The following is a 25,791-nucleotide window of genomic DNA, read 5'->3' on the forward strand; positions in this document are numbered from 1 at the left end:
TAACCACAAGTGATTAAATAATAACATAAAAGACAGTAGAAATGGAATCTCATTAGTGAAATCAGTGTCAGTAAAAGTAAGCAAATTGGCTAAAATATTTTCCAAAATAAGGTAAAGAACCTTGCAACAGTACACTGGCCAAGACCAGTGCTTCTCAAACTATCTATAGTGATGGAAGGATTTTTATTTGCAACCAAAAATTTTTGGGGGTAAAATATAATGAAATAACTTACAAGACACTGCAGTAATGTTAAACTGCCTTAAGAGTTTCTAAAATATTTGCTCTCAATTTTTATACTTGTCACAGACCAGCCATCAGAACTTAATACCTGCACTAGTCCACAGACCACAGGTTGGGTCACACTGGCTTGAACCATGGATACAGAGGCAGAGAAGCATAGAACAGACTCAAATTACACCGGAAAGGCTGGGGAGTGTTGAGGGGGAGGAGAGGTAAGAGATCAAGGAAGGAGTTGTATGCATGCATATAAGCATAACGAATGGACACAAGACACTGGGGAGGTGGGGTGAGGGCATGTGCCGGGCGGGCAGTGGAGGCCTGGGGAAGGTCGATGGGGAAAAAAAGGAGACATATGTACTACTATTTTTAATACTTTAAACAATAAAATTAAATTAAAAAATAATAATATTATTGTGGCTTAGTCCCTCCCCTCCCCTCACTCTAAGCCTTGTGTAGAGGATTTTGGTTGCCTAAAGCTGACAGTTTTGTATCATCTGGTTAAAGTGAACCTTTCATGCAAGGTTTGATTTAACCACCTACACAAGAGAGAATTAGGACTTCACTAAGCTTACAAGCACAGCTGGACGGTGCCACCTTGTTTAATAAATTCTTATTGCAGATTTTGGACTGGGACTTGCTTTCATTATAATTTGACAGCTGGGCTATAGGGAAGCAACTAATTCTCATTGGTAGCTATTATTCTCTATTAAAAAAAAAAAAAAAACACCTAAGAGCTATGCATGGCAAAATTGGCTTAGGTTAATTTGCAAAGTATTATTAAGCTATAATTTTAAAATAAGTGAATGACTATAAAGTGTGTTGAATTACTTTTGGAAGATGTTTTATCTGGAGATAGTGCCTGTTAGCAAGAGGTGTCATGATGTCTAACAGCTGTCGGTGGGGATGGCACTGGGGCTGGAGAAGCTATTCTCAGGAGGAGCAGATTCAGCACAGGACCATGGCTTATATAATCATGATGTGTGAACAACAGTATAGCATGAGCTGAAAAAATATGAATATCTTTTTCTTGACACCATGCAAAGATATTAAGGACTCAAGAGTCATTACTGAATATAGTAATATAGAGCCATGCCAAAGAGATTATTATATAAAACATCCCACATTTTATCTACTCAAAGTGTTAAAAAAATTCACTTTAGTATAAGGATGATCCCACATATATTCAAACCTCAAGCAGGATCTCTTTGGATCCTTATTTCAAGCTTTTTAAGAGCACTTTTAGTTAAATATCTTTAAAGTTGTTTTTATAGAACATACTTTTCTGAAAAGCTGTAATTTAAGAGTAACATAAAAGATAGCATTTGAGGCTTCTACTTCCCACTGTGTGCTGGTAATGGCAGAAGAGCTTTCCACTGTGGTGCTGCCACTGTAGCTTCTAGAGGCGCTGTGAGGGACATCTGTGCCTCAAAGCTCTGAAATTCAGAGGGCAGAGGAGTCACCGCCTGGAAAGGGTGCCACGCTCAGACCCAACTGCACTGGATATGGAATAAGTGAGCTCCGAATCTCCTCACACAGGAGCTGCAACTGACCCTGAGTTCATAGTCGCCTGTTTTGGATTATTCCAGTCGATGTTAGTTACTTATTGATTCGGGAAATGTTTATCTTTGTATATATCATAATATCTAACACAATGTCTGGTAATATGGTAAGCACATAATAATTATATTTTCACATGCATTATGATTATATGTAGTTAATAACTACTTCATATTTAATCATTAGAACCAGAAAGATAACAAAAAGCTATTAGTAATAACTATATTCCTCTAAAAACACTGATGTAAAATAAATTTGCATTCCTCTTTGTTCATTTGTTCATTTATTGATTCATTCACTCATTCATTCATTCATTCAAATATTTAGCACCTATCTATCTAGCACTAGAATAGGGACTGATAAATTCTGGACATTACAGAAAGAAAGTGAAAACAAATAAGTTAGTTTGTTTTCCAAGAGCTAATAAGATATTATTAGGGGGCCAGGGTAAATGTAAAAATGATAATAAGCTTTAGGTACATAATCTCAAAGAAAATTAGATTCCCCTTAAAGGTCCCCAAAAACCATTATTTTATGTCTGACAGATAGAAAATAACAAGACAAGATAAATTTTAAAAGAAAAAGTATTGATAAAGTATTACAGTGTTAAACACTATTTTCTAAAATGTGTTTAGCCCAGGGGAGGATTACCCTTCAAACTGGACATAATAGGATAGTAGCATCTAAAAAATGACATAACTTATATCAGAACTGCTAAGCAGCACTCAACTCTTGGTTTGGAAGAACAAAAAACTGTCAAGGTATTGTCAAAAATGATGACTTTAGTAATGACAGAGAAGGCATAATAAAGCACAGATTTTCTTTATGGCCCAATATCTGATTTTTTTACTGTGTGTCCCCTACATTACCTTCTGTCTCCACACTCCAGTCTCAGTACCAGAAAAAATTAGCAATTACATACATGGGACACCCTGACAAAAGTGAGCTTTTTTCAGCCTCAGCTCACCTCTTTTGTGTATGTGTTGCCTCCCTGCTGTCCTGACCACAGCACTTGGTTGGTACTTCTCTATGTAAATAACCACACGTACTCGCTGAGAGAGAAACATCGATCTGGTGGCTACTGTCCATGCCCCAACCGGAGACTGGGGATCAAACCCGCAACCTTTTGGTGTACAGGAGGATGCTCCAACCAACTGAGCCACCTGGTTAGGGCACAAAGCCCCATGTTCTAAATCATTCCGAAAACTTGATGCTATTCTTGCTTTCCATTCCCACAACCACCACTCAGGCTCTCACTCCCTCCTGGCTGGGGCACTAAGGGCCTAAGTGCGCTCTATGTATCCAGCAATCTCCCAGCCCCAATCTCCATTACAACCTTGCGCCAGAATACCCTCCCTAATGCCTCACTATGATTATTCTCACCTCTGCACCAGACTTCAGGGGCTCTCCTTTCCCTTTATCACTCAATTAAGTGTAATTAGATTCTTCACACAAAAGGTAATTTATCACTCTTTTCCTTACACACACTGAAAACTCCAGACAAACTGAACAAAATTATCTACTTCATAAACAATTACATGGTCCACTCCTATGCCTCTGTTGATTCTTTTCCCAACCTACAATTTTCTTTTATACTACCCTAACCCTTGGAGCCTCACAGGCTAAACGAGATTAAGGTTGCAAATATTAAGGTTGCAAATCAACTGACATTAAAATAGGGAGAGTATCCTGTATCATTCAGGGGTCCCCAATGAATCACAATATAATCACTTAAAAGTGGGAGAATCAGAATCAGAGGGAATGTGACTATGGAATATACAAAGAAATACAATGCGCTGGCTTTGAAGATGGAAGGAGGAGACCATAAGCAAAAAATGTGCATAGCCTATAGACGCTGAACAAAGCAAGTAAACGGATTTCTCCCCGAGAACCTTGGCTTTAGCAGAGTAAGACGTGTGTTAGACTTCTGACCTCCAGAACTCTAAGAGTAACATATTTCAAATATGTATTTCAGATAGTTAATAATCAAAGAATGCTTAGTACCTTGGGTAATATTTACTATAACCCTACAGACAAAACAATCCACAATGATGAGCATGTTAACCATTCTCCACAATAAAATGATCTCTTTAAAAAGATTTTAACCAAGGGCATAGCTGTAAAATGAAATCCGTGTTTATTACCAAAAATGAGAAGTTAGAATAATATTAATCAAAGATATAAAAGCTTGCTGCAAATGTAAGTATAATTTGCATACAGGGAGCATTTTAGAGGGCACTATAATCACGTGCTTCACAGCTTTTTCATTTTCCTTTCTCATGAAAATGTACAACTACTTTTCTATATCGCATGTCCAAGAAAAAAATCACACCTGAATTCATGAAATGTATTGAATATTTTATGAGGAAGTTGGAGAGCAGCTTACCCAGTATTGATGGAAATGATTTCTATCAGTGGATTCTTTCTAATCTTCGGCAAATCCAACGGTGCTCCCCCCAACCGTTTCCCATTATCCTTCTTCTGACCCAGCAGTCTCACAGAGTGACCTTCAAATAAAGCACACAGACCTGCATTAGCATGAGTCACACAATTTCACTTTAATTTACTGCTCTCAACAAATGTGTTAATATTTTCATTTAACTTTTTTTTTTGTGAGAAAAAAAAAAGAAAGAAAACCTAGAGATGTGATCGTTGAACCTAAGAAATATTGCCAAAGGGAAAAACAGCTGTGCTCATGTCCTACAGTGGAAAGTGCTTTGCTTATAATAGTGGCACATTTTACTGCACAGATGAGGGAAACAAAAATATCTTCAGAATGTCTTTCTACAGGTATGAATGCTCATTAGCATAGACCTAATACTTATATGAAGCAGGAAGGGTTCACTTGAACACTAGGCCTGCTGGCCAAGTTTGCACTGTGTCGGGGTAGGAAGTGGGGAGAGAAAGCAAATGCAGATTATCTGGTCAAAGCAATTAGCAAATCAAAGAAGTAAAGAATGAACAAACTGATTTTTTTAAAAAACCCACTTTAGAACTGAGTTTTTTAAAACAAATGTTTTTTAACATTTTTTTAAAAAATACGAAAGAAAATTAGACCATTTCTAAAACCATTAAAATTTCAATAATTTTGAACTTTGAATTAATTATAAGTTGTAGAAAAGAGGAAACAGTACAAAGAATTCCGTCCCCTCAGATTCCCTAATTATTTTGGGTTTACATTGTCATTTGCTCATTATATACATACATATTATTTTTATAAGATACATCCTATAAAATTTAACCACTGTAAATAAACAATTCAGTTATCTATAATAATAAAAGCATAATATGCTAATTAGACCGGACAGCCTAATGACCTTCCAGACGTCCTTCCGGACGAAACCGCGGCAGTAGGGGCAAAGGCAGAGGCAGTTAGGGGCGATCAGGCAGGCAAGCAGTTAGGGGTGATCAGGCAGGCAGGTGAGTGGTTAGGGACGATCAAGCAGGCAGGCAAGTGGTTAAGGGTGATCACACAGGCAGGCAGAGGGGTTAGGGGCGATCAGGAAGGCAGGCAGAGAGGTAGGGGCGATGAGGCAGGCAGGCGAGTGGTTAGGGTGATGAGGCAGGCAGGCAGAGGGGTCAGGAGTGATGAGGCAGGCAGGCAGAGTGGTTAGGGGTGATCAGGCAGGCAGGGAGAGGGGTTAGGGGCAATGAGGCAGGCAGGTAGAGTGGTTAGGGGCGATCAGGCAGGCAAGCGGTTAGGAGCCAGTGGTCCTGGATTGCGAGAGGGTGCAGGCCAGGCTGAGGAAACCCCCCCTCCCCGTTCATGAATTTCATGCACCGAGCCTCTAGTCCTATCTAATAAGAGACAAAGATTGAAATTAACTGTACCTCTGCTATGCTTCCCACTGGCTAATCAGCAGGATATGCAAATTAACCGCCAACAAAGATGGCGGCCAGCAGCCACGCAGCTGAAGCGAGCAGGAGGCTTGCTTGCTCCAGTGATGGAGGAAGCCAAGCTTCCTCCCTGCTGCAGCCGGGCTCTGAGCTCCACTCTAAGCAACAAAGTTGCAATTATAGAAGCAAAACAAACCCCAGATACCTGCTTTCAGCAGGCCGTGGCCTCGGAGCTGGAGCGGCAACAAAGTTTCAATTATAGAAGGTAAATAAATCCCAGAATAAGAAAAAAAAAAGGAGAGGCTGGGAGCTTCAGTCGCCAGCGGGCTTGGCCAGCCTGAAAACCCTCAGCCCCTCATCCAAACTGGCCAGGCACCCCAGTGGGGACCCCCACCCTAAAGGGGGTGCAGGCAGCCTGAAAACAGCCATCAGCCCCTCATCCAGGCTGGCCAGGCACCCCAGTGGGGATCCCCACCCTGAAGGGGGTGTGACCAGCTACAAACAGCCATCAGCCCCTCACCCAGGCTGGCCAAGCACCCAAGCGGGACCTCCACCCTGACCCGGGACACCCTTCAGGGCAAACCAGCTGGCCCCCACCCGTGCACCAGGCCTCTATATAATAAAAGGGTAATATGCAAACTGACCCTAACAGCAGAAGGACTGGGAATGACTGGTCACTATGACACACACTGACCACCAGGGGGCAGACGCTCAATGCAGGAGCTGCCCTCTAGTGGTCAGTGTGCTCCCACAGGGGGAGCTCTGCTCAGCCACAAGCCAGGCTGACGGCTGCCAGTACAGCAGTGGTGGTGGGAGCCTCTCCTGCCTCCTCAGCAGCGCTAAGGATGTCCGACTGCAGCTTAGGTCTGCTCCCCGCTGGCAAGTGGACATCCCCCGAGGGCTGCCGGGCTGCCAGAGGCATGTCTGATTGCCAGCTTAGGCCCAATCCCCTGGGGAGCAGGCCTAAGCCAGCAGGTGGTCATCCCCCGAGGGATCCCAGACTGCAAGAGGGCACAGGCCGGGCTGAGGGACCTCCCCCCCCCCCCCCCCCCACCGAGTGCACAAATTTTTGTGCACCGGGCCTCTAGTCTATATATAAAAGCCTAAGTGACCGTTAGAACTGAAAGACTGGTTGACATGTCACTATGATGAGCACTGACCACCTAGGGGCAGATGCTCAATGCAGGAGCTGCCCCCTGGTGGTCAGGGAGCTTGTTCAGCCACAAGCCGGTCTGGCCTGAGGGGATTGGGCCGAAACCAGCAATCCAACATACCCCCGAGGGGTCCCAGATTGCGAGAGGGGGGAGGCCAGGCTGAGGGTCCCCACCTGTGCACGAATCTGTGCACCAGGCCCCTAGTTATAAATAAACATAGACAGTGGGGCCTTGACTTACGAGTGTCCCGACTAACGAGTTTTTTGAGATACAAGCCGTCTCTCGGCCGATTTTTTGCTTTGAGTTGCGAGCTAAAATTCGGATTACGAGCCAGCTTCAGATACCCCACCGCTAGTTGGCGCAGCGAACGTCACAGTGAACGCCACAACATCAGCCCAGCATCACGTGTCTCACTCGTTCACAATTGATTTGACATACGAGTAATTTGAGTTACGATCTCTGTCACTGAACGAATTAAACTCGGAAGTCAAGGCCCCACTGTACAGTCATACAATCACCACAAGAACAGTTTTAGAACATGTCTATTGCCCCCAAATTCCCTCAAGCTTATTTACGGTCTATCCCTGTGCCCATACCAAATATACCACACTTTATTAATCTGCTGACCAGCTGATGACACTTGATTGTTTCCAATTAATACCTATTATAATAATGTTTCTATGAACATTTGCATTCAAGGCTTCATGAGGATGTATGTATTCATTTCTTTTGGATAGATTCCTACAAGTGGAATCGCTGGGTCATGTGGTAAATTTATGTTTAACTTTATAAGAAAAAACCTGTTTTATAAAGTGGTGATACCACTTTATATCCCACCAGCAATGTAGGCAGGTTTCTCATAATGTAATTTTTTTTTGGCAACAACCATTCTTGCGGTCATGTAGTGGTATATTATTGTGGTTTGAATTACTATGTATTTCTATAATTAATTATGATGTTGAGTACCTTTTCATGTGATTATTAGCCAACTGTATGTCCTTTTGGTAAAATGTTGTACTAGTTAATTTATGTGTCAACTTGAAAGGGCCACAGGATGCCCAGACATTTAGCCAAATATTACTTGAAGTGCATCTGTGATGTTGTTTCTGGATGAGATTGACATTTGAATCAGCAGACTAAGTAAAGCAAATTGCTCTCCCCAACACTGATGAGCCTTACCCCACCAATAGAAGACCCAGATAGAACAAAAGTGCTGAATAGGAGGGAACTCCTCCTCCTCTTGCCTATAGAGCTGGGTCATGGGTCTCTGCCAACCTTCATACTCAGACTGAAATATCAACTCCTCTTAGTTCTCATAGCTGCCCAGTTGCAGACCCCATCAGCTCTCCTGATTCTCGGTCCTTTCAATTTGGACTAAAACCATATACCAGCTCTCCTGGGTTTTCAGCTTGCTCACTTCAGATCTTGGGAAATTCTCAGCGTCCATAATTGTGAGCCAATTCCTTATAATACATCTCTTTATAAATACACACACACACACACACACACACACACACACACTATTGGTTCTGTTCCTCACTAATAAAAATGTCTACTCCAGTATTTTGCCAAAATTTTAACCGGAGGATTAGTCTTATTACTGAGTTCTAAGAATTACTTATATATTTGGCTTATTATAACTTAGACATATGATTTTATTTTTCTCTCAGTTTACAGCTTATAGTTTCACATTCATGATTATACCTTCTGAAAAAGTATAAATGTTTTTCAATTGAATGAAGTTCACTTTATAAATTTTATCTTTTATAGCTCATGCTTTTGTCTTATACCTAAGAATTCTTTGCCTAGCCAGAGGGCACAAAAATTTCTCCTACATTTTCTAATAGAAGTTTCACTGTTTTCACTCTTATGTTAGGTCTAGGATCATCTTTGTTACTTTTTGTTTATAGTAAAGGTCTAAGTTCATTTTTTCTATATGGATGTTCAATTGTCCAAGGGCCATTTCTTTTCCCTCCTCTTCCTTTGTGTTCTATGTTGTCACACATATAAATACATAGTTGTGTAAATCCAAAAATATACTGCTAAAAACTATATCTGTATGTTTTTAAACAGAAAAATATCTATTTATAAAATACTTTACTTACATTTACTCACATAATTACCATTTCTAGCACTCTTCATTTCCTCCTGAGAATTCTAGTTATCACTTGGTACCACTTCCTTTCTGCCTGGAGAACTTTTACTATTTCTTGTAAAGGAAATTTTATAGTTACAAATTATTTATTTGGAAATATTTTCATTCCCCTTCATTTGTGAAGGATACCTTTGCTGGATGTAGAATTATTAGTTGACAGGTTTTTTTTTCCTATGAGCACAAAAAATTCCACTGCCTTTGACCTCTCTTAGGTCTGATGAGAAGCCAATCATTAATTTTACTGTTGTTCGCCTGTATATAAAGTGTCACTTTTTTCTTATGCTTCCAAAATGTTCTCCATCTTTCAATAGTATGAGTATGATGTGTCTAGGTGTGGATCTCTGTGATTCTCCTACATGCAATTCACGAAGCTTTTTGGATCCATGATGTTTTTCATAAAGTTTGGCAAGTTTTCATCCAGTAGTCTTTATTTTTTTTCCTGTGTCCTCTCCTTCTGTGACTTCCATAATACACTTGTTGTTGTGCTACAAGTTGTCCCACAGGTTGTCCTGTTCATGTTCTTCTGTTTTTCAGATGGTTAATTTTGTCCTGGTCTATCCTCAAATTTATTGCTTTCTTGTGCCACAACAAATCTGCAATTGAGCCCCTTTAATGACTATTTCATTTCAGTTATGTACTTTTTAACTCTAGATTTCTTTTTATAATTTCTACCTTTTTGTCAATCTGTATTCAAGTCACTTTCCTTAAATGACTTAGCATGGCTACACTTAGTGCTAAATCCAATAATTTTGGTCAAAGACAATTGGTACTGACTGAATTTTTTTCTCTCAAAATGGTTATACTTTGTTTCTTTGGATGTATCATCACACTTTGTTGAATAGTGGACATTTCAGTTAATATATTGTAGCAACTCAATTCAGATTTCCCCACCTACTCCAAAAGGTTGTTTTTGTTTAGTACTTAACTGGACTAGATCTATGAAGCCTATCTCTCCACAATATGAATGATCGTTAATGTCCTTTCTTAATTTTATTAGGTTTGGTTTTTCCCCCAAACATGACTTCCCAGTGGTCAACTCTGTATCTGCATAGCTGTTTGCTGAGTAAGACTGGTCACACATTTGTTCCAACACCATGAACCAGTGAGATTTCTCCTATCTACTGATGGATCTCTGTATGAGCTGGCAAGGGCATTTAGAGCTAGGATCATTTTCAAGTCTGACCCAACTTCTACCTTCTATTGGGCTTTCCTGGGTCCTCTTCCATCTCCTCTGATGTGCACGCAGGCTACAGAGGCAGGTAAGTGTGGGTGGGGTGGGCACACTCCAATCTCTGCTGTGCATGTGCACAACCTCCAGTCAACTTACAGTCTATAAAGATTTCTATCAAGCTTTCCATCACTGTCTCACCTCCCACAAGTCCCTGTTAAATCCCTGGCTAGTCCACCTGTCCACTCTGTGCCAAACAGGCCCACAATATCAGTGGGGTAGAAACACGACCCTCAGTCACTTGCCATCAAAATCTCCACTTTGACCGTTCTCCAGATGTCTTGAGAGCAGCAGTAAAGCTGTTGGTTTTCATAGCCTGCTCTGCCCTGTTGAACATTCTTGCCCACAGGACTGAGTAAAGGAAGGAAGGAAAATGCGAGAAGCCCAAGGAATAAACACCACAAGCTCACACTGTTCTTACTCAAAGTTCAGGGGTTTTCACGAATAAACACTTCTCAGTTTGCTGAATTCTTTCGGTTGATTTCCAAAGTGCTGAAATGGTTTGTTTTTTGTTTTGGTTTGGTTTTTGTTAATCTTCACCCAAGGATATTTTTCCATTGATTTTTAGAGAAAGTGGAAGGGAGGGGGAGAGACAGAGAGAGAGAGAAACGTCGATGTGAGACACATTGATTAGTTGCCTCTGGCATCCGCCCAGACCACACACACCTGGACCAGGGCCAAGGATCAAGCCTGCAACCAAGGCACATTCCCTTGACCGGAATCGAACCTGGGACCCTTCAGTACTCGGGCCGACACTCTATCCACTGAGCCAAACTACCTAGGGCTGAAGTGGTTCGTCTTAACCATTTATCCAGCTTGATCACTACTTGTGAAGAGATGTGTTGACCTCCACACAATCATGCCACAGCAAATCAAAGCCACCTTTTTAAAAGCAATTATTTAAAATAACTTCAAATACATAATTACTACAGATATAAGATACTAAGCAATTATATGCATCTTTCTTCGCCCCTTATTTCAGAAAGATACAGTGCTTAAACATCTCTTATATACACAGCTTTTCATGACCAGAAGTAATAAAACCATCAGTCATAGCCCTTTTGCACTACTCACTTTAATAAGAAACATTACAGCCTTCATTCAATCTGAAAATTCTTGCTCTGATGTAGAAACATAGCTACAGTCAAGCAAGCATTTGGCATACCAGATTTCACAGATTTTCAAGATAAGTTGAACTCTTCAATCAGAAGTCCAGTTAATGAAGAGGTGAGCAAGATTGGCACTGATAACATAATAGTTCTCTGAGAAATGCCAAAAGTTCAATAATGACTATGCAAAGGCATGCTATTTTCATAGGAGCGTGAGACAAGTTTCATTATATCCTGCTGTGACCAGTATTACGCATCCTGCACTAATAACATTTGATAAATTATTCATCTTCACTATCTACATGCAAATAAAGGAACATATCTCTGTCTGATGATATAATGAATTATTTTCCAATCCAATGATTCATTAAAGAGTGGCAGGCCTAACAAGACTGCGTGTTTTTTAAAAATTTGAAAATATAGTACAAAGTAGGAAACAACAGAAAAGTCCCTCATTATATCTGGCCAACAATGAAAGGAAAGAAACTGAAGCAACCACAGACACAGAACAATTATCTTTTCTTTAAATAGACTAGCAAAATAAAACTTTTATTGTTATATCTAAAAAAATTATTTATATTATTAACCAATGTTACCCCAATAAGTTTAATAAATAAATATACACATAAAAATTCTTTTTCAAACAGAATTCCTGTTTCAAATTAACTCGATAACTCTATAGACCACAGAAAAACACATATATACTGAAAATCATTACCTATTCTATGTGCAGTTAGAAATATTGTTACTATCTAGAACAAACTTGAATTTGACAAAATAAAGAATAAACTGAAAAAGACGTCTCCACGATGACATATCTTTGGGAAGCCAAGGAGAGGAACTAAGGACTGCGGAGGGGAAACGAGCTGAAGTGGACACGCTGTGTTTATGGAGGGACTGTGAGGCAGGGGCCACAGTTGCACTTGCAGACTGTCTCTTTGTTTGGTCCCTTCTGGTTAGCACCGATGCCTGGCGCTGTGATGAAAAAGAATGGCTCCTCAATGAATACTGATTTATTTTGTGGCTACTATGAATTTCATCACCTTTTGCGGCTGGATTGAAGAGAAAGGAAGGAAAAAAAGAAACCACAACAACAGAGTTTGAAAGAAAAAGAGAGTGAAAACATTAGTTTTTACATCATTTCACTCCACATAACAAGAAATTAAAGGAGGAAGCATTAATAGAACAGATGGGAAGAAAGATGCTCAGTGTGACCAGATCAACTGATAATAACATTACACCACCGAAGAGACAGTGATAAAGATGCAGTGATTAAGACAGAGATATGCAATTTTAATACTAGAATGAAAAAGAAGATTGCCTATTGTATAGAATGAGGCATACTCAAACGTTCTATTTCTGATATCTTTTATCTTTTCCTTTTTAAATGTAAATTCACATTTCATTTCCTCTAAATAATAGTCAAATATGTCTCAGTGGGTTTATTAACCATCTTTAATAAACATCTAAGTTGTTACTTACAAGTGCCACAAAAAATTCAGCCCTGTTAAAACAAATTCGATTTTAAGCCTGAGGCTTTCAGCACTTATTTATAAATCAGCTACAAAAAAAAACTGCTTCCGAGCTGGGTTTTACATTTGATCTAATCCACTGAAGAATGTTAGTAAATGATTTCATTAGTTAAAACAATCATATATTACGAAGTTTGAACCAAAAGCTAGTTTTTTATATGATTCACTATTAAATGCATATAGTGAATTCATAATAATGAATAGCCTATGTGAAAAAAACAGTCATGTTTTGTACAGTAATTGCTATACTAGTTGAATCAATATTCAATGTGTTTTGAATGTTCAACAGCAAAAAATCTTTTCCAAGCCCCACAGTGCTAACTGTATTGCATATCATTAGAGCTGAGGGCAAAACATCCCATCCACATAGAGAGCCCAGTCAGTCAGCAAGTCAAGAAGCCAATGAAAATGGTCATTCACAAACAGAAAAGAACCAACCCTGAAACACAAGCACATATGTTAACTGACAGAAATAAACCCACCTACAAAATATGTATTTATTAATTACGTTTCTACACACACACCAATCTGTTCTCCTTCGGCTCCTAAAACTAAAGTGGACTGTACAAATCAGCCTTAGAATATCACACAGGCAGCAGTGGGCCGGCAACTCGGGACACCTATTGTTTATCCCCGCCCCCCCCTTAATTGCTTTTTGTTCTAAAGGCGCCATAAACAGCAAGATTTTCCCTCAACACTCATTCCTCACACCTGATTTTAATGGCCGTTCATTGTTTCTTTAACATGTGACCAACCACCTCTGTCACCACCAGAGGAAGCATCATGCCAAGGTTTCTTGGTCCCTTACTAACTGCTTTCACTTCACAAAGTCTCAATCCTATAAGGACACATTCAGAAGACCTGTCTGAACCCTAAACTTTGAGTCTGCCTCCGGGAAAACTTCCTAGTAGATCAATCTAACATGACGTTGGGGACTAGGGGCAGAGGGCAGAAGACTGGCAGAAATTCAAGCAAGAAGAAAAAAAGAGCAAATGCTCTGCAGATAACCTCACTTGAGAAATGTAGTCACATCAATTGTAGTATCATTTAAGAATATCAGAAAGGAATGGTCAATAAATCTGTTTTTCAACAAAAATGCTTGGAGCTATTACTTGACATATCCTCCATAGGTATTTTAATGACTTAATTACAAAGAAAAACAAAAATGTAGTCAGAAGTTTGTCTCTACGACATTCAATATCATTCCTCATGTGTGGGTACCTGTCAAGAAAGCAAGGATTCTCTAAAATTCACACTAAAATGTGGGCCTGCCTTGAAATATTTTCATTTTAAAAGAAGAAAGCAAAGTAAAATAAAGAAATTGGGTTCAATGTTAGAAGCAGCTTTGTCACAAGTCTAGGTTGGAAAATGTTAGGGGAAATACTAGAATTGACTCAAAAACACAAAATCATTACAATTCAAGTGCCAATTTTAGCTACTAAGATTTCATCAAGTAGTAAGAATTTAAAAGTTACCTCCAACAATGATACCTAGAAAAGATATTAAAATACAGAAAGAGCCCTGACCGGTTTGGCTCAGTGGATAGAGCGTCGGCCTGCGGACTCAAGGGTCCCAGGTTTGATTCCGGTCAAGGGCATGTACCTTGCTTGCGGGCACATCCCCAGTGCGGGGTGTGCAGGAGGCAGCTGATCGATGTTTCTCTCTCATTGATGTTTCTAACTCTCTATCCCTCTCCCTTCCTCTCTGTAAAAAATCAATAAAATATAAAAAAAATACAGAAAGAATGTTAAGAATCACTGTCCAAAAAGATAGAATTCAGTCCTGGCTGGTGTGCTCAATGGTTAGAGTTTCAACCTGTGCACTGAGGGTTGCAGGTTCAATCCCCAGCCCCAGCTGGGCTGTGTGCAGGAGGCAACCAATCAATGTAACAAATCAATGTTTCTCTCTCACTCTCCCCTCATCTTCCACCCTCTTTAAAAATAAATGGAAAAAATATCCTCCAATGAGGATTAATAAGAACAAAAAGACAGATTCAAAGCATGAATCAAATCGTTAACAGAGGCTACAAAGGTACTGACGCCATCAGCATGCATGTCCAGAGTTTAACAAAGCATGAAGAACCCAACACCTTACCTGATAGTCAGGTGGGTTGGACAGGAAGCTAAAATAGGGTCATAATACAAAGTTTAAGTCCCTAGATGTGTAAGGATAATTTAATAGCAAAACTCTTACTGCACAAAAACAGGTTCTACATTATAATTATGATGATGTAAAACTTATGTGTGATCCAGAATTCTGGAAGACAGAAAGTTGAAAGCATTTGCTGAAATACACTTTTGAAAACATTTGTTGGAATAAACATTCTTGGGCAACTTTTTCTTCCATTTGCACAGCATTTCTGGTACAACAAATAATGGCAATTATTTTAAGGTCATCATATTAAACAAAGGCTACATATAACAAATAATCCACATCATATTAAACAAAGGCTACATATAACAAATAATCCACATGTCTTCTTACCCTAATAGAGAAATCTTCTGGAGGCAAATTACCATAAGCATTTAATTTTATGTTTTAACTGAATCTTTTGTAGGCAGATATACTTTTTATGACAGTGAGAGACTTGTTTGGTGTCAATTTATTTTTCACAATGTATACCAAGTGTACATCAAAACACTCAAAGGTCAAGGCAGTCTCACATCAATGACTCCACATTAGCACAGACCCTTAAGAGAACTCCTCAGGTCACTGGCTGTCTTGCTAGGACAGGCATTCCTGAACTCTAAATTTGTTAAGCAGCTCCAAGGCTTTAGTGTTTACACATACAGCTATGCCTGCTTCGGGTTTCAGTATGTAAAGCAACCATGGCAGCAATGAAGAACTTAATCGTTGCTCAGGCTCAAACCACTCTTCCCAAGATTACTGCACCAGGGAATGGAAGCAGAGACAACATACCTGGCAATAGATTCAAGTTGCTATAAAATAACATTAAAATACATGACATAAGGACCTTGTAAGCCACATTTAACTTTTAAAAACTGAAGCTCAAATACCACTTTAAATCAGGAATGAAAATTTCAAGTGTCCTCCTGCCATTATTCACATGGGAGGCAGAGAAAGTTAAAGAGTTGTCCCATCTGTGGACTTTAAAATATGTCTACCGGTCCTTATTGTGTTTCATCTCGTCACAATGGTGAGCTGAACACATCTGCACTGCAGGCAGCACAAACCGAAATGGAGGCTGTTCTGGAAGGGGGCATCTGGAGCTTCCTTATTGGCTTTAAATTCACACTCTCTTACATAGGCGCTACCATTGCCCTTCTGTACAAATGGCAACAATAAATTCCGTGTAAAAATCCTATATAGCCGAAACCGGTTTGGCTCAGTGGATAGAGCGTCAGCCTGCGGACTGAAAGGTCCCGGGTTCGATTCCGGTCAAGGGCATGTACCTGGGTTGCGGGCACATACCCAGTGGGAGATGTGCAGGAGGCAGCTGATCGATGTTTCTAACTCTCTATCTCTCTCCCTTCCTCTCTGTAAAAAACCAATAAAATATATTTTAAAAAAAAATCCTATATAATAAAAGCCTAATATGCAAATTGTCCCCTCGACCGGGAGTTCAACCAGGAGTTCGACTGCTCACTATGACGTGCGCTGACCACCAGGAGGCAGTGCATAACATAGCGGGCAGCAGTGGAGGCACTGCCAGCCCAGGTGGGCCCTGAAGAGAGCAAGACCACAGTGGGATAGTGGATCAGGTGGGCAGGCGATGCCAGGCCAAGGCAGGTGCAAGCAGGGCCAGATAGCCCTGCAGATGGCGACCAGTGGTGGCAGTTGCGGGGTGGGAGGCGGGGGCCGCTGCCTAGCTCCCAGTCACTGAGGGAGCCGGGCGGGGGCCCGATAACTCAGGCGGAGAAGGGTGTGCGAGGGCCCGGGAGCCCAGGTGCTGCCCAGGACCCAGAGGTCAGCTGGGACCTGCCCTTCCACGCCAGACGCTTGCGCTTCGGTCGCTGGCCAGGCCTAGGGACTGCACTTGTGCATGAATTTCATGAACCAGGCCTCTAGTGTTTAATAAAAACAAGGAAAACGACACTTGATAAGCACAACCCAATACATTAATGTCAGTGCCTATGCCTAACTCAAACAAGAGCTTCACATGGCTCTAGATGAGTTTAAATGGTATATGAAATACAATTTTATCAATATTTATTATCACATAAAGATTTCCAAAATAATTCCCTGGGGGAAAAAAAGATTTTGTCCTGAGCCACCATATCACTGTTGCCCTAAAAAGGAACTTAAGGTCTCAAGGAAAACAGACTTGTAAAGAAATACCTGGGCACAAGTGTCCCAGGTGGTATGGTCAATGTTTCTAGGAACAGTGGGAAACCATAGAGGGTGGTCAGCTTTCCTGGAAAGATCAGGAAAGGCTTCATGGAGGGGTGACACTAGTATGGGGAGGCTGAGAAAGCAGGATACACTTTATATACATGAATATATATATATATAATCTCAATACATTCGACACAATACTATTAACACAACAAGCACAGTTCTTAGCTAAATTTCCTGCTTGTTGTTCATTTTCCACTTCTTCGAACCAGCCTATCACTAAAACTAAATTTCACTGAAAAGACTTATTAAGACCTGGCATAAAGGTGACCCACTTGAAAAACTATACCTTCAAAAATGATTCTAAATATATAGTAAGAGGTAAAAATTATGTGGGCTTGAGATGCATTCTTACTTTTAATCCAAAGACTGGTCAAACATTATTTTTAGAACTTAGTTTTAGGAAATTACAATTAATGTTGGTTAAGAAATGTTAAAATCTGAAAGTTACCTACATCAGAATCCTTCTAGTTACCACTTCAATATTTATCTGGTCTACATACAAAACTAGGATTTAGAACATGGGCCATATCCTTAAAAATGTGGAAGAATTCTCTTAACCTAACCATTGTAAAAACTGTATGAATTGTGTTTCACATTAAAACCTTCAAAAATTACCCTTTGAAAAATACCCAAAACAATTTTCCTATAATATTATCTTCCTCAGCTTTTTACTGGTTAGACCAGCTTTTTATTGGTTGTTTACAGTTAAGGAATACTTTTCTTTACTCCTTTCCTAAATTAAGCACTTTTATAACAAGGTAAGCCTACCCATGATTTTTTAAAAATATAAAAATTTGTATTAACTCCTTCCAATAAAAGTTCTTATGTTGACACAAAATAAAATGGCAAGTAAAACTGAGAGAAGGAGGGGGCGGGGGGAAGAGGTAAAAAAGGAAAAAAGAAATGTGAAGGACCAAAACCTATAAGCAAGAATATGAATGAGAACTAGAGAATGGGTGAGCAGTGACCAGAAACAATAGACATGAGGAAAGGAAATAATAATAAATGAGTCTCACTTTCTCACTTCCCTCCATTCAAGGTAAGCAGCTTAACCAAATGTAAAGAACATGGGATTAGAAGACTTGCTTTGAGATTACAGGACACTGCAGCCTGACTGTGCAATCAGTGATGTCAGGGTTCCTGTGGATTTCAAGGAATTAATGTACAGAAAAAGGTAAGTTACAAAGAGCTAGGGAGAAGTTAATTACAAATGTTACTATAATTAATGCAACTATAATCCTATTAAGAACTATAGTCCTAATGACGTTTCTCCAAACTAAGAAGGCCAGGTTTTCAAAAATTTCAAACACTGTAAGTTAAAGTTAGATCCCATTAATTTTTAAAGCTCTGGAGGACTGGGACATAGGTCACAAATAATTGCACTAATATGATAAATTTGCAAATGATTTTTAAATGTATGAGCTAAAGTAGATTCAAGGGCATCCCTATTGCATCACTCACTTGCATTCTTATACAATCCTTGAATGTGAGGAAGAGGAAGAAAGCAGTAGTGTTCCAGGAACTGCATATGATCCTGCGTAAATCGGACCATAAGTGCCTAGGGAGCCAAGGTGGAGAACTATGGCTGTTTCCCATCCCAGGACACCTGAGTGACATGCCTCTAACCCAGCTGTCACAGGGGCTCACAATGGCAACGAATCTAGGTGAAGGGCCACAAGGCAAAACTGCCACCCCCCTGCTTTCCCAGGCTGTGACAGACCACCCTGCCATCTCCCTTTCAGCTACCATTCCTCTCCCAGGGAACACCCTTGAGAATCATTACTCCAAGCGATGTTTTTATTTTACATTAAATCCTCTCCATGTTTTTTCTCCAGCAACCCCAAGTCGAAAACTGCCTGTCTCAAAGTCCTGAAAGTAAACATGCCCCAGGGTAGAAATAAATGTTGCCTCAGAGAAGCACAGCACTCTTAGCACTGGGAAGTAGTGTCTATCACAGTGATGGCGAACCTATGACACTCATTTTTTTGGTTGATTTTTCTTAAAAAATAAATATTAAAAATATAAGTCTTTGTTTTACTATGGTTGCAAATATCAAAAAATTTCTATATGAACAGGGCACCAGGAGTTAAGTTAAGGTTCTTCAAAATGCTGACACGCCGAGCTCAAAAGGTTCGCCATCACTGGTCTATCATCATGTAGGGTGGCATAAGAACTGAGTGAATAAAGGCGAAGGAGTCAGAGACCCTCCTCCCTGGAGAACAGAGAGATAAAGAAAAGTGCATGGTATGTCTGACACGAACATCTTCAACTTCATTTTGTAGGCAAGGGGAAAGAAAAATAAAATGTGGCATGTGGAGATTAGAATGCGAGGAAAAGCTAGTCCCATTCAAATAACTTTTGTCAGAGATCACTGTCCAAAATGTCAGTACCTCATTCGAATGACAGACTCTGAAGCTCAGTTTTATATTGCAGACTCAAATATTCCTGGAATTTCTGAGTTGAAGGGACCTTCCATGTCAGAACAATTTACCACACAGGAAACAGAACCACTGAGATGGTGTGGGTTGTCAAACATGACCTGTTAGCAGGAAAACAAGCCTTTCAGCTCAGCTCTGCATATTCTCAGTCTAGGACTCTTACCCATCTCAGCAGGCTTCAGTGCAGCTTAAAGTTATATGCACTTGAATTTTCAGTTACAATGAAGATTTAATGTGTTAGAAACCATGTTTTATAAGGACATTTCAATTACTGTTTCTTTATTACTCAAGAAAATATATGCTTTGTTAGAAAACAGCAGTACTGATAAACTTCTTAAAAATCTATCCATAGTTGATATCCTAACTGGAGATTCTGCAAATGAGTTTTCCTCCCTCAGACTAATGAGGAAATGAAATTGGTATTTACTAGGTGTACCGGATAATAATGGCGGATTTTGTAATCAAAGAAAACACAATAATTTCAAGAGAAACATCAAAAGTGCTTTATTCAAAGTAATGCCCACCACTAGCTACACATTTCCCCATCTTTCAGGTAATTTGTGGATACTGTCCCAATAGAACTTTTCTTGTTTGGAAGCAAACTATTCAGAGACCCAATTTTCCACTACTTCTTATGTTTTGAAGTGCTGCTCAGAAAGTGTGTGTGCCATTGATCGGAACAAGTGGTAATCTGACGGAGCAAGGTTTGGTGAATATGGTGGGTGGGTTAATACTTCCCAGGCAAGATCTTTTAATGTGTCTTTAACTGGTTTTGAAGTGTGTGATGGTTCCTCATCATGAAGCAAAATTACTTTGCTGTATCTTCTGGCACATTCTGGTCGTTTCACGATCAAAGTGTGGTTCAAATTGATTATTTGTTTTCAGTAGTGATCAGTATTAATGGTTTCACCTGGTTTTAGAAGCTCATAATACACCACACCTTCCTGATCCCACCAAATGCAGAACATTGTCTTTCCAAAGCGATTTGGCCTTGCAGTCGATGTTGATGATTGACCTGGATCAATCCACGATTTTGTGCATTTGAGATTCTCAAAATAAATCCACTTTTCATTGCCAGTCACAATTCAATGCAAAAAAGACTTTCTTTCGTGCAGTTGAAGCAACATTTTACTGATGACTTTTTCGACTTTCTGTCTTTTGTTCAGTTGATGTGGCACCCATTTTCCTTCCCTTAAAATCTTTCCCATTGCTTGTAAACAATCAGAAATTGTTTGTTGAGCAACATTTAATCTTTCTGCAAGTTGTTTTTGAGTTTGACACGCATATTCATACAATAATGCTTGTAATTGTTGGTCTTCAAACTTTTTCAGTTGACCTGGATGTTCTTTGTCTTTCATATCGAAATCATCACTTTTAAAGCATTTAAGCTGGCGTTCACAGGTATCTTGAGATGGAGTATGATCACCATAAGTTTCCTGAAGTTTACGATAACTTTTTCTTCAAAATAAAGAATTAAAACTTACCGCAAATGCTCTTTTTTTGGCACAAAATTCAACATTTTTAAGCGTAAAAATATCTATGATGCTAACACCTTCATCAAATTTGACATATGAATTTTTGAAGCTTGTCAATACAACATAATAGCATACATATCAAATCGCATATATATCAACATATGCGTAACTCCATCTATTGAAAAAAATCCACATTAACTAGTACACCTAGTATTCTCTCAGTCTCAGAAGTAATCCCATATAATAAAAGCCTAGGTGGCATCATGGCCATGCACACAGCAGAGGCAGTTCCCGGTGGCAGCTCCGCGTGGTGAGGCCTGGGGGTCCCGTGGCTCTGCACGGCATGGAGGAGGCCAGTCCCAGTGTCTCCACCACCTCATGCGGAGGAGGCGGGTCCCGGCGGAAGAAGCAGGTCACAGCAGGGGAGGGCAGTTGTGGGCGATCAGGCCAGTAGGGGAGCAGTTAGTTGTCAATCAGGCTGGCAGGGGAGCGATTATGGAGCCATCAGGCTGGCAGGCAGAAGTGGTTAGGGGCAATCAGGCAGGCGAGCGGTTAAGAGCCAGCAGTCCCAGATTGTGAGAAGGATGTCTGGACATCCCCCGAGGGGTCCCAGATTGAAGAGGGTGCAAGCCGAATTGAGGGACACCCCTCTCCCCCGCATGAATTTCGTGCATCGGCCCCCTAGTTACTAAATATGCGCTGTATGCTCTGTAGACTGTTACAGAATAAACTTTTTTTTTAAATGTACATCTCCAAATATTAGGTACAAATCAATCCAGCATTCTTTCTCTACACCAAGTACTGACAATGTTAGGTTTTCTGAGGAAAGGTCGCATCACCTAGTAAACGACATCCTACTGATAAAGTAAATTTTTCAAATTGTCAAACAAATTTTTCAAGAAAATCAGATTTAAATTTTTTGTGTAGTCACATCTGAGCCATCAAGTTGCTCTTTGTTATCAATTTTCTCACTTGGCTGTGGTATATAATTTTGCTGACAACAAAATATTTGTCTTTAAATCAATTTTTCAAGGATGATGATAACTTTTCTGTTTTGGGGGGTTTTGCTGTTGAATTTTGGATACTGTCTCTGTAAGATGACCTTGTTTCCACTTTATATTTCTATTTTTAGGGAATCCAACTATAAAGTACTAAAGGAGAATTACCAATATACACACCTTACTATGTGTTAGGAACAGTCAAGCCAAAACAGAAAGTACCACAATTAACCTACAACCTAATCTTCTATTAGAAACATGCAATGAAGCTTCTAATATTATTTTCTCTAAGTTTATAGCTCCAATTCTTCTCACTGAATTTTACTAAACAAACACAGTAGCTTCTTTCAACGAAGACTAAAGCTTTTCCAGACAGACACGAAAGCACATAATATGCACACAGAGCATAAAAGTAGTATGCCACATGCCAATTCTCTTAAAGTTAGTCATAATAAAGAAAGAACATCATAGGGAAAAAAATTCTATTTGTAAATATATTAAAATTTTCTTTATTTATATTAATTTTCATGTTTTCTATGTGAGACTCACAAAACAGGGTTAATTGATCTATTTGGCTTTTTTTTACTAAATAACTCCTATTAGTGTAAATAGAAATTAGAACCTTGAGACTCAGAATTGTTATATCTGAGAATACCAAACACCTGGTGAAAATGATTAATATATAAACTTTAAAATCAGGATGTTCAAACTTTATAAACCACTTTACATTAATGGTTTGCACAAAGGCCTAGACTACAGTAATATGTTTTTAGAGAATTCAGCAATACGTGTAGTCTCACCTTCAGGCAGTCTGCCAAGGCACTATCAAGATTTGCAAGAGTTAACATGGAAGCCAAATTTCACAGGAGGCAAGTCCTTGTTAATATTTAAACAAGGAAGGATGGGGCTACTTTACCAGATAGATCAGTGGACCACTAACAGCAGGGCTGGGTCATGGGAAGACTGAGAGGTTCAAACTTAAAGTAATTTCCTTTCCTGTTTTGAACAATCAAATCCAATGAACCATTATAACTGTGTGTTATGTGAAAACAATAAGATCATCAACCTTAGAAACTATTCAACAGTATGCATCCTCCCCACCCCAGAATAAAGAAATCAAAAGTTAATGAAATACCCAAGTCTTCATATAAATAAACCCCACTAATAATAAAAGGTGGTTTCAAACCATAAGAAAAGGTATATTTAAATAGAAAAGGAAATATAAGTGATGAACATGTTAAAGCAGTGCATTTAAATATAAGACAAACCAAAATATAAAACATTCTGAAGCCACCATAAAGCAGCAGAATCCACTGAGGGGTATACTTAAGCATTCATTTGATTTTTTAAAACTTTAATGGCTGAAAAATATTACACAAACTTAAAGTTACTTAAATACTTTTTAAAAACCACAGTAAACATGGTAACATTGACCACAATTAAAAATACTCAATACTGTTGCTGCTCAGTATGCGTGTGGCTGGAAACAGGACTGTCAATTTGGCTAATAAAGTTATGTGTCATAAAAATGCAGACAAGAGATGACATGCTGGTTTCGCTAACAGACAGTCCTTTCCAGCCGTCATTCCAAACCAAGATACAGAATAAAGCGATGTGAAAATCAAGTTTAAAGTCCTATGGTAGAACTTTACTGTTTGGGTATAAAGAAATTTATCCATTCTCATTTCTGAAAATATTATGTTTATTGAAAACATACTGACAAAGCCAGTGTGCTGCTGTAGTACAGTACTGTGGCAGATGTGAAATGCTCCACAACCAAGCTCCATTCCCTTATCCATTACACTGGGCAAACTTCCCCACATCAGTCTCCACTGGACTCCGTAGGGCAGTTCCTCATGATTAACACTGACAAAACCACGCTTTATATGCTTCTGCCCTCCAGTCTCAATTTACAGACTTTATGCTCTGAATTAACATCAAATGCAAAACACAAAATCTGACAGAGTGAAGATTAATGTGTTAAATAAAATTTAAAAAAAGAGCTATTTGGTGAAGTACCCTGGGAATTTAGATAAGTCTAATCCAAGACTGCATCAATTACCGAGAAGTTGGAGAAAACAGAAAATCAATTAAACTTGCAGATTGTACCATATTGGGAAAGTCTTGAATTACCAACACTGGAGGCATTTGGAATTAGACTGACTAAAATACTAGCAAACGTATTAATAACAATAGAGGCCTGTTTTATTAGAGATTGACTAGAGAAGAAATATGACTTACTAGTAAAAACATTTTTCTAATTTCAATAGGCAATATTTACTTGCATTCATTTGTCTTAAGTTATATAGTTAGACTACCTTTTACAAAGGATTAAAATCTTTTCTTGTTTTGAGGATGTCATGTACACATATCAGAAGAAGTGCAGATTTATATTCCCATCAGAGCTTTCATGCAGAAAGTATTAATGACCTCATAAACGGAGACTAAGGTCCATATGAGTATTTTTAAAACAAATGAATTTAAATCCTTTAAACATTGTATTTATTCCTTTAGATTTAGTTACACATCTTCTTGCATTTTCAAGATGTTAACAGAGAAAATACTGAATCCATATAATCTGGCCTCTCCCAAAGCACATGCTAGAAAATGAAATTTTCAGGCCACTATTAAAATAATGAGGTTTCATTTAATGTAACTTGAAATTTTCCATTTTGTTCCAACTAAGACAGATGCAAATGAAATATGCTTTGCACAGTTTTATGTTAATTATAAGATTTAAATGCTTTCAGCATCAGTGTATCTTATTAATACATTTTTAAAAACATTACTTGGTATAGCATAAGGATAGCGATAAAAAGAGTGCAAACAGGCTGTGGCAGAGGCTGTCTGTCCAAACCCCCTTCAAGGAAGAAATATGAAAAGAGCCCAACAGGAATCAAATGTGGAAACAAGAGAATTATGGCAAAATCCTCTTGTCAGGCTGTATTCCATCTGGCCCTTCTGGGCAGAATCTTGCTTCTCCATGGAGCATTTATCAATCAGGGTCCCAGCAAAGCAGATGGCACACTGCATAATTGAAGAGATTTTAATAAAGGGACTATTGACTAAAGTTTGGCAAAGTTAGCAAAACCAACAAGAGACAATGCGATACTCTAAGGTGAGCAACAATGGGGAGTTGTTTCTACTCCTGGGCCTGCAAAATCAAAGGAAGGAAATAGTTACAGGAACCTGGTAAATAGATGAATAGAGGGAGCCACCTGACAGAGGCTATGGCCTTCAAGTGAGAGAAGCAACCAATAGAGGATGAGCAGGAGGGAGGGGTGAGCAGATAAGACATACTCCTATCTCCTGTGCTAGTCACACCTCCAACCTCTAATGGACTAAATCCATCTAGATGCCAGACAGCAAGGATCTACTGATGCAGTCACACAGGTCAGCCTCCAGGGACATGCAACAGGTGGAGAAGGGTGGGGAATTAATCTAGAGGGGCAAATAGACCCTATCCAGGACCCTAACATGAATGTGAAGCAAACTACAAATAACAGAGAAAGAACAACAAATAAATAGTTGATCAGAGCAAAAGGTATTTGTATAAAATTAATGGGTGGGAGGGACGGTGAAGATGGCAGAATGGGGTAGAAGATCATTAAAATCACACTAAGAAGTCCCCCATTAATTTAGTGGGTAACAGGCAACCACTAAAGACACAGATGAAGGAGAGTAAATAATTTGAGGATAATAGTATAT

At 39.4% G+C, this 25,791-nt stretch overlaps 1 protein-coding gene across 4 annotated transcripts in view; it reads right to left on the minus strand.

The window, feature by feature from the left end:
* The window catches only part of CDKAL1 (CDK5 regulatory subunit associated protein 1 like 1), a 643,254-nt gene that overhangs the window by 422,881 nt on the left and 194,582 nt on the right, over positions 1-25,791 (minus strand). For all 4 annotated transcript variants that reach the window (XM_070405653.1, XM_070405651.1, XM_070405652.1 and 1 more), the window contains one exon: positions 4,185-4,305. In XM_070405653.1, coding sequence (XP_070261754.1) covers positions 4,185-4,305 — 121 coding nt within the window. The remainder of the gene's footprint in view (positions 1-4,184; positions 4,306-25,791) is intronic.

The sequence above is a fragment of the Myotis yumanensis genome, unplaced genomic scaffold (assembly GCF_028538775.1).
Source record: "Myotis yumanensis isolate MYYU_CA2020_CCGP unplaced genomic scaffold, mMyoYum1.0.hap1 SCAF_2, whole genome shotgun sequence".
NCBI lineage: Eukaryota > Metazoa > Chordata > Mammalia > Chiroptera > Vespertilionidae > Myotis > Myotis yumanensis.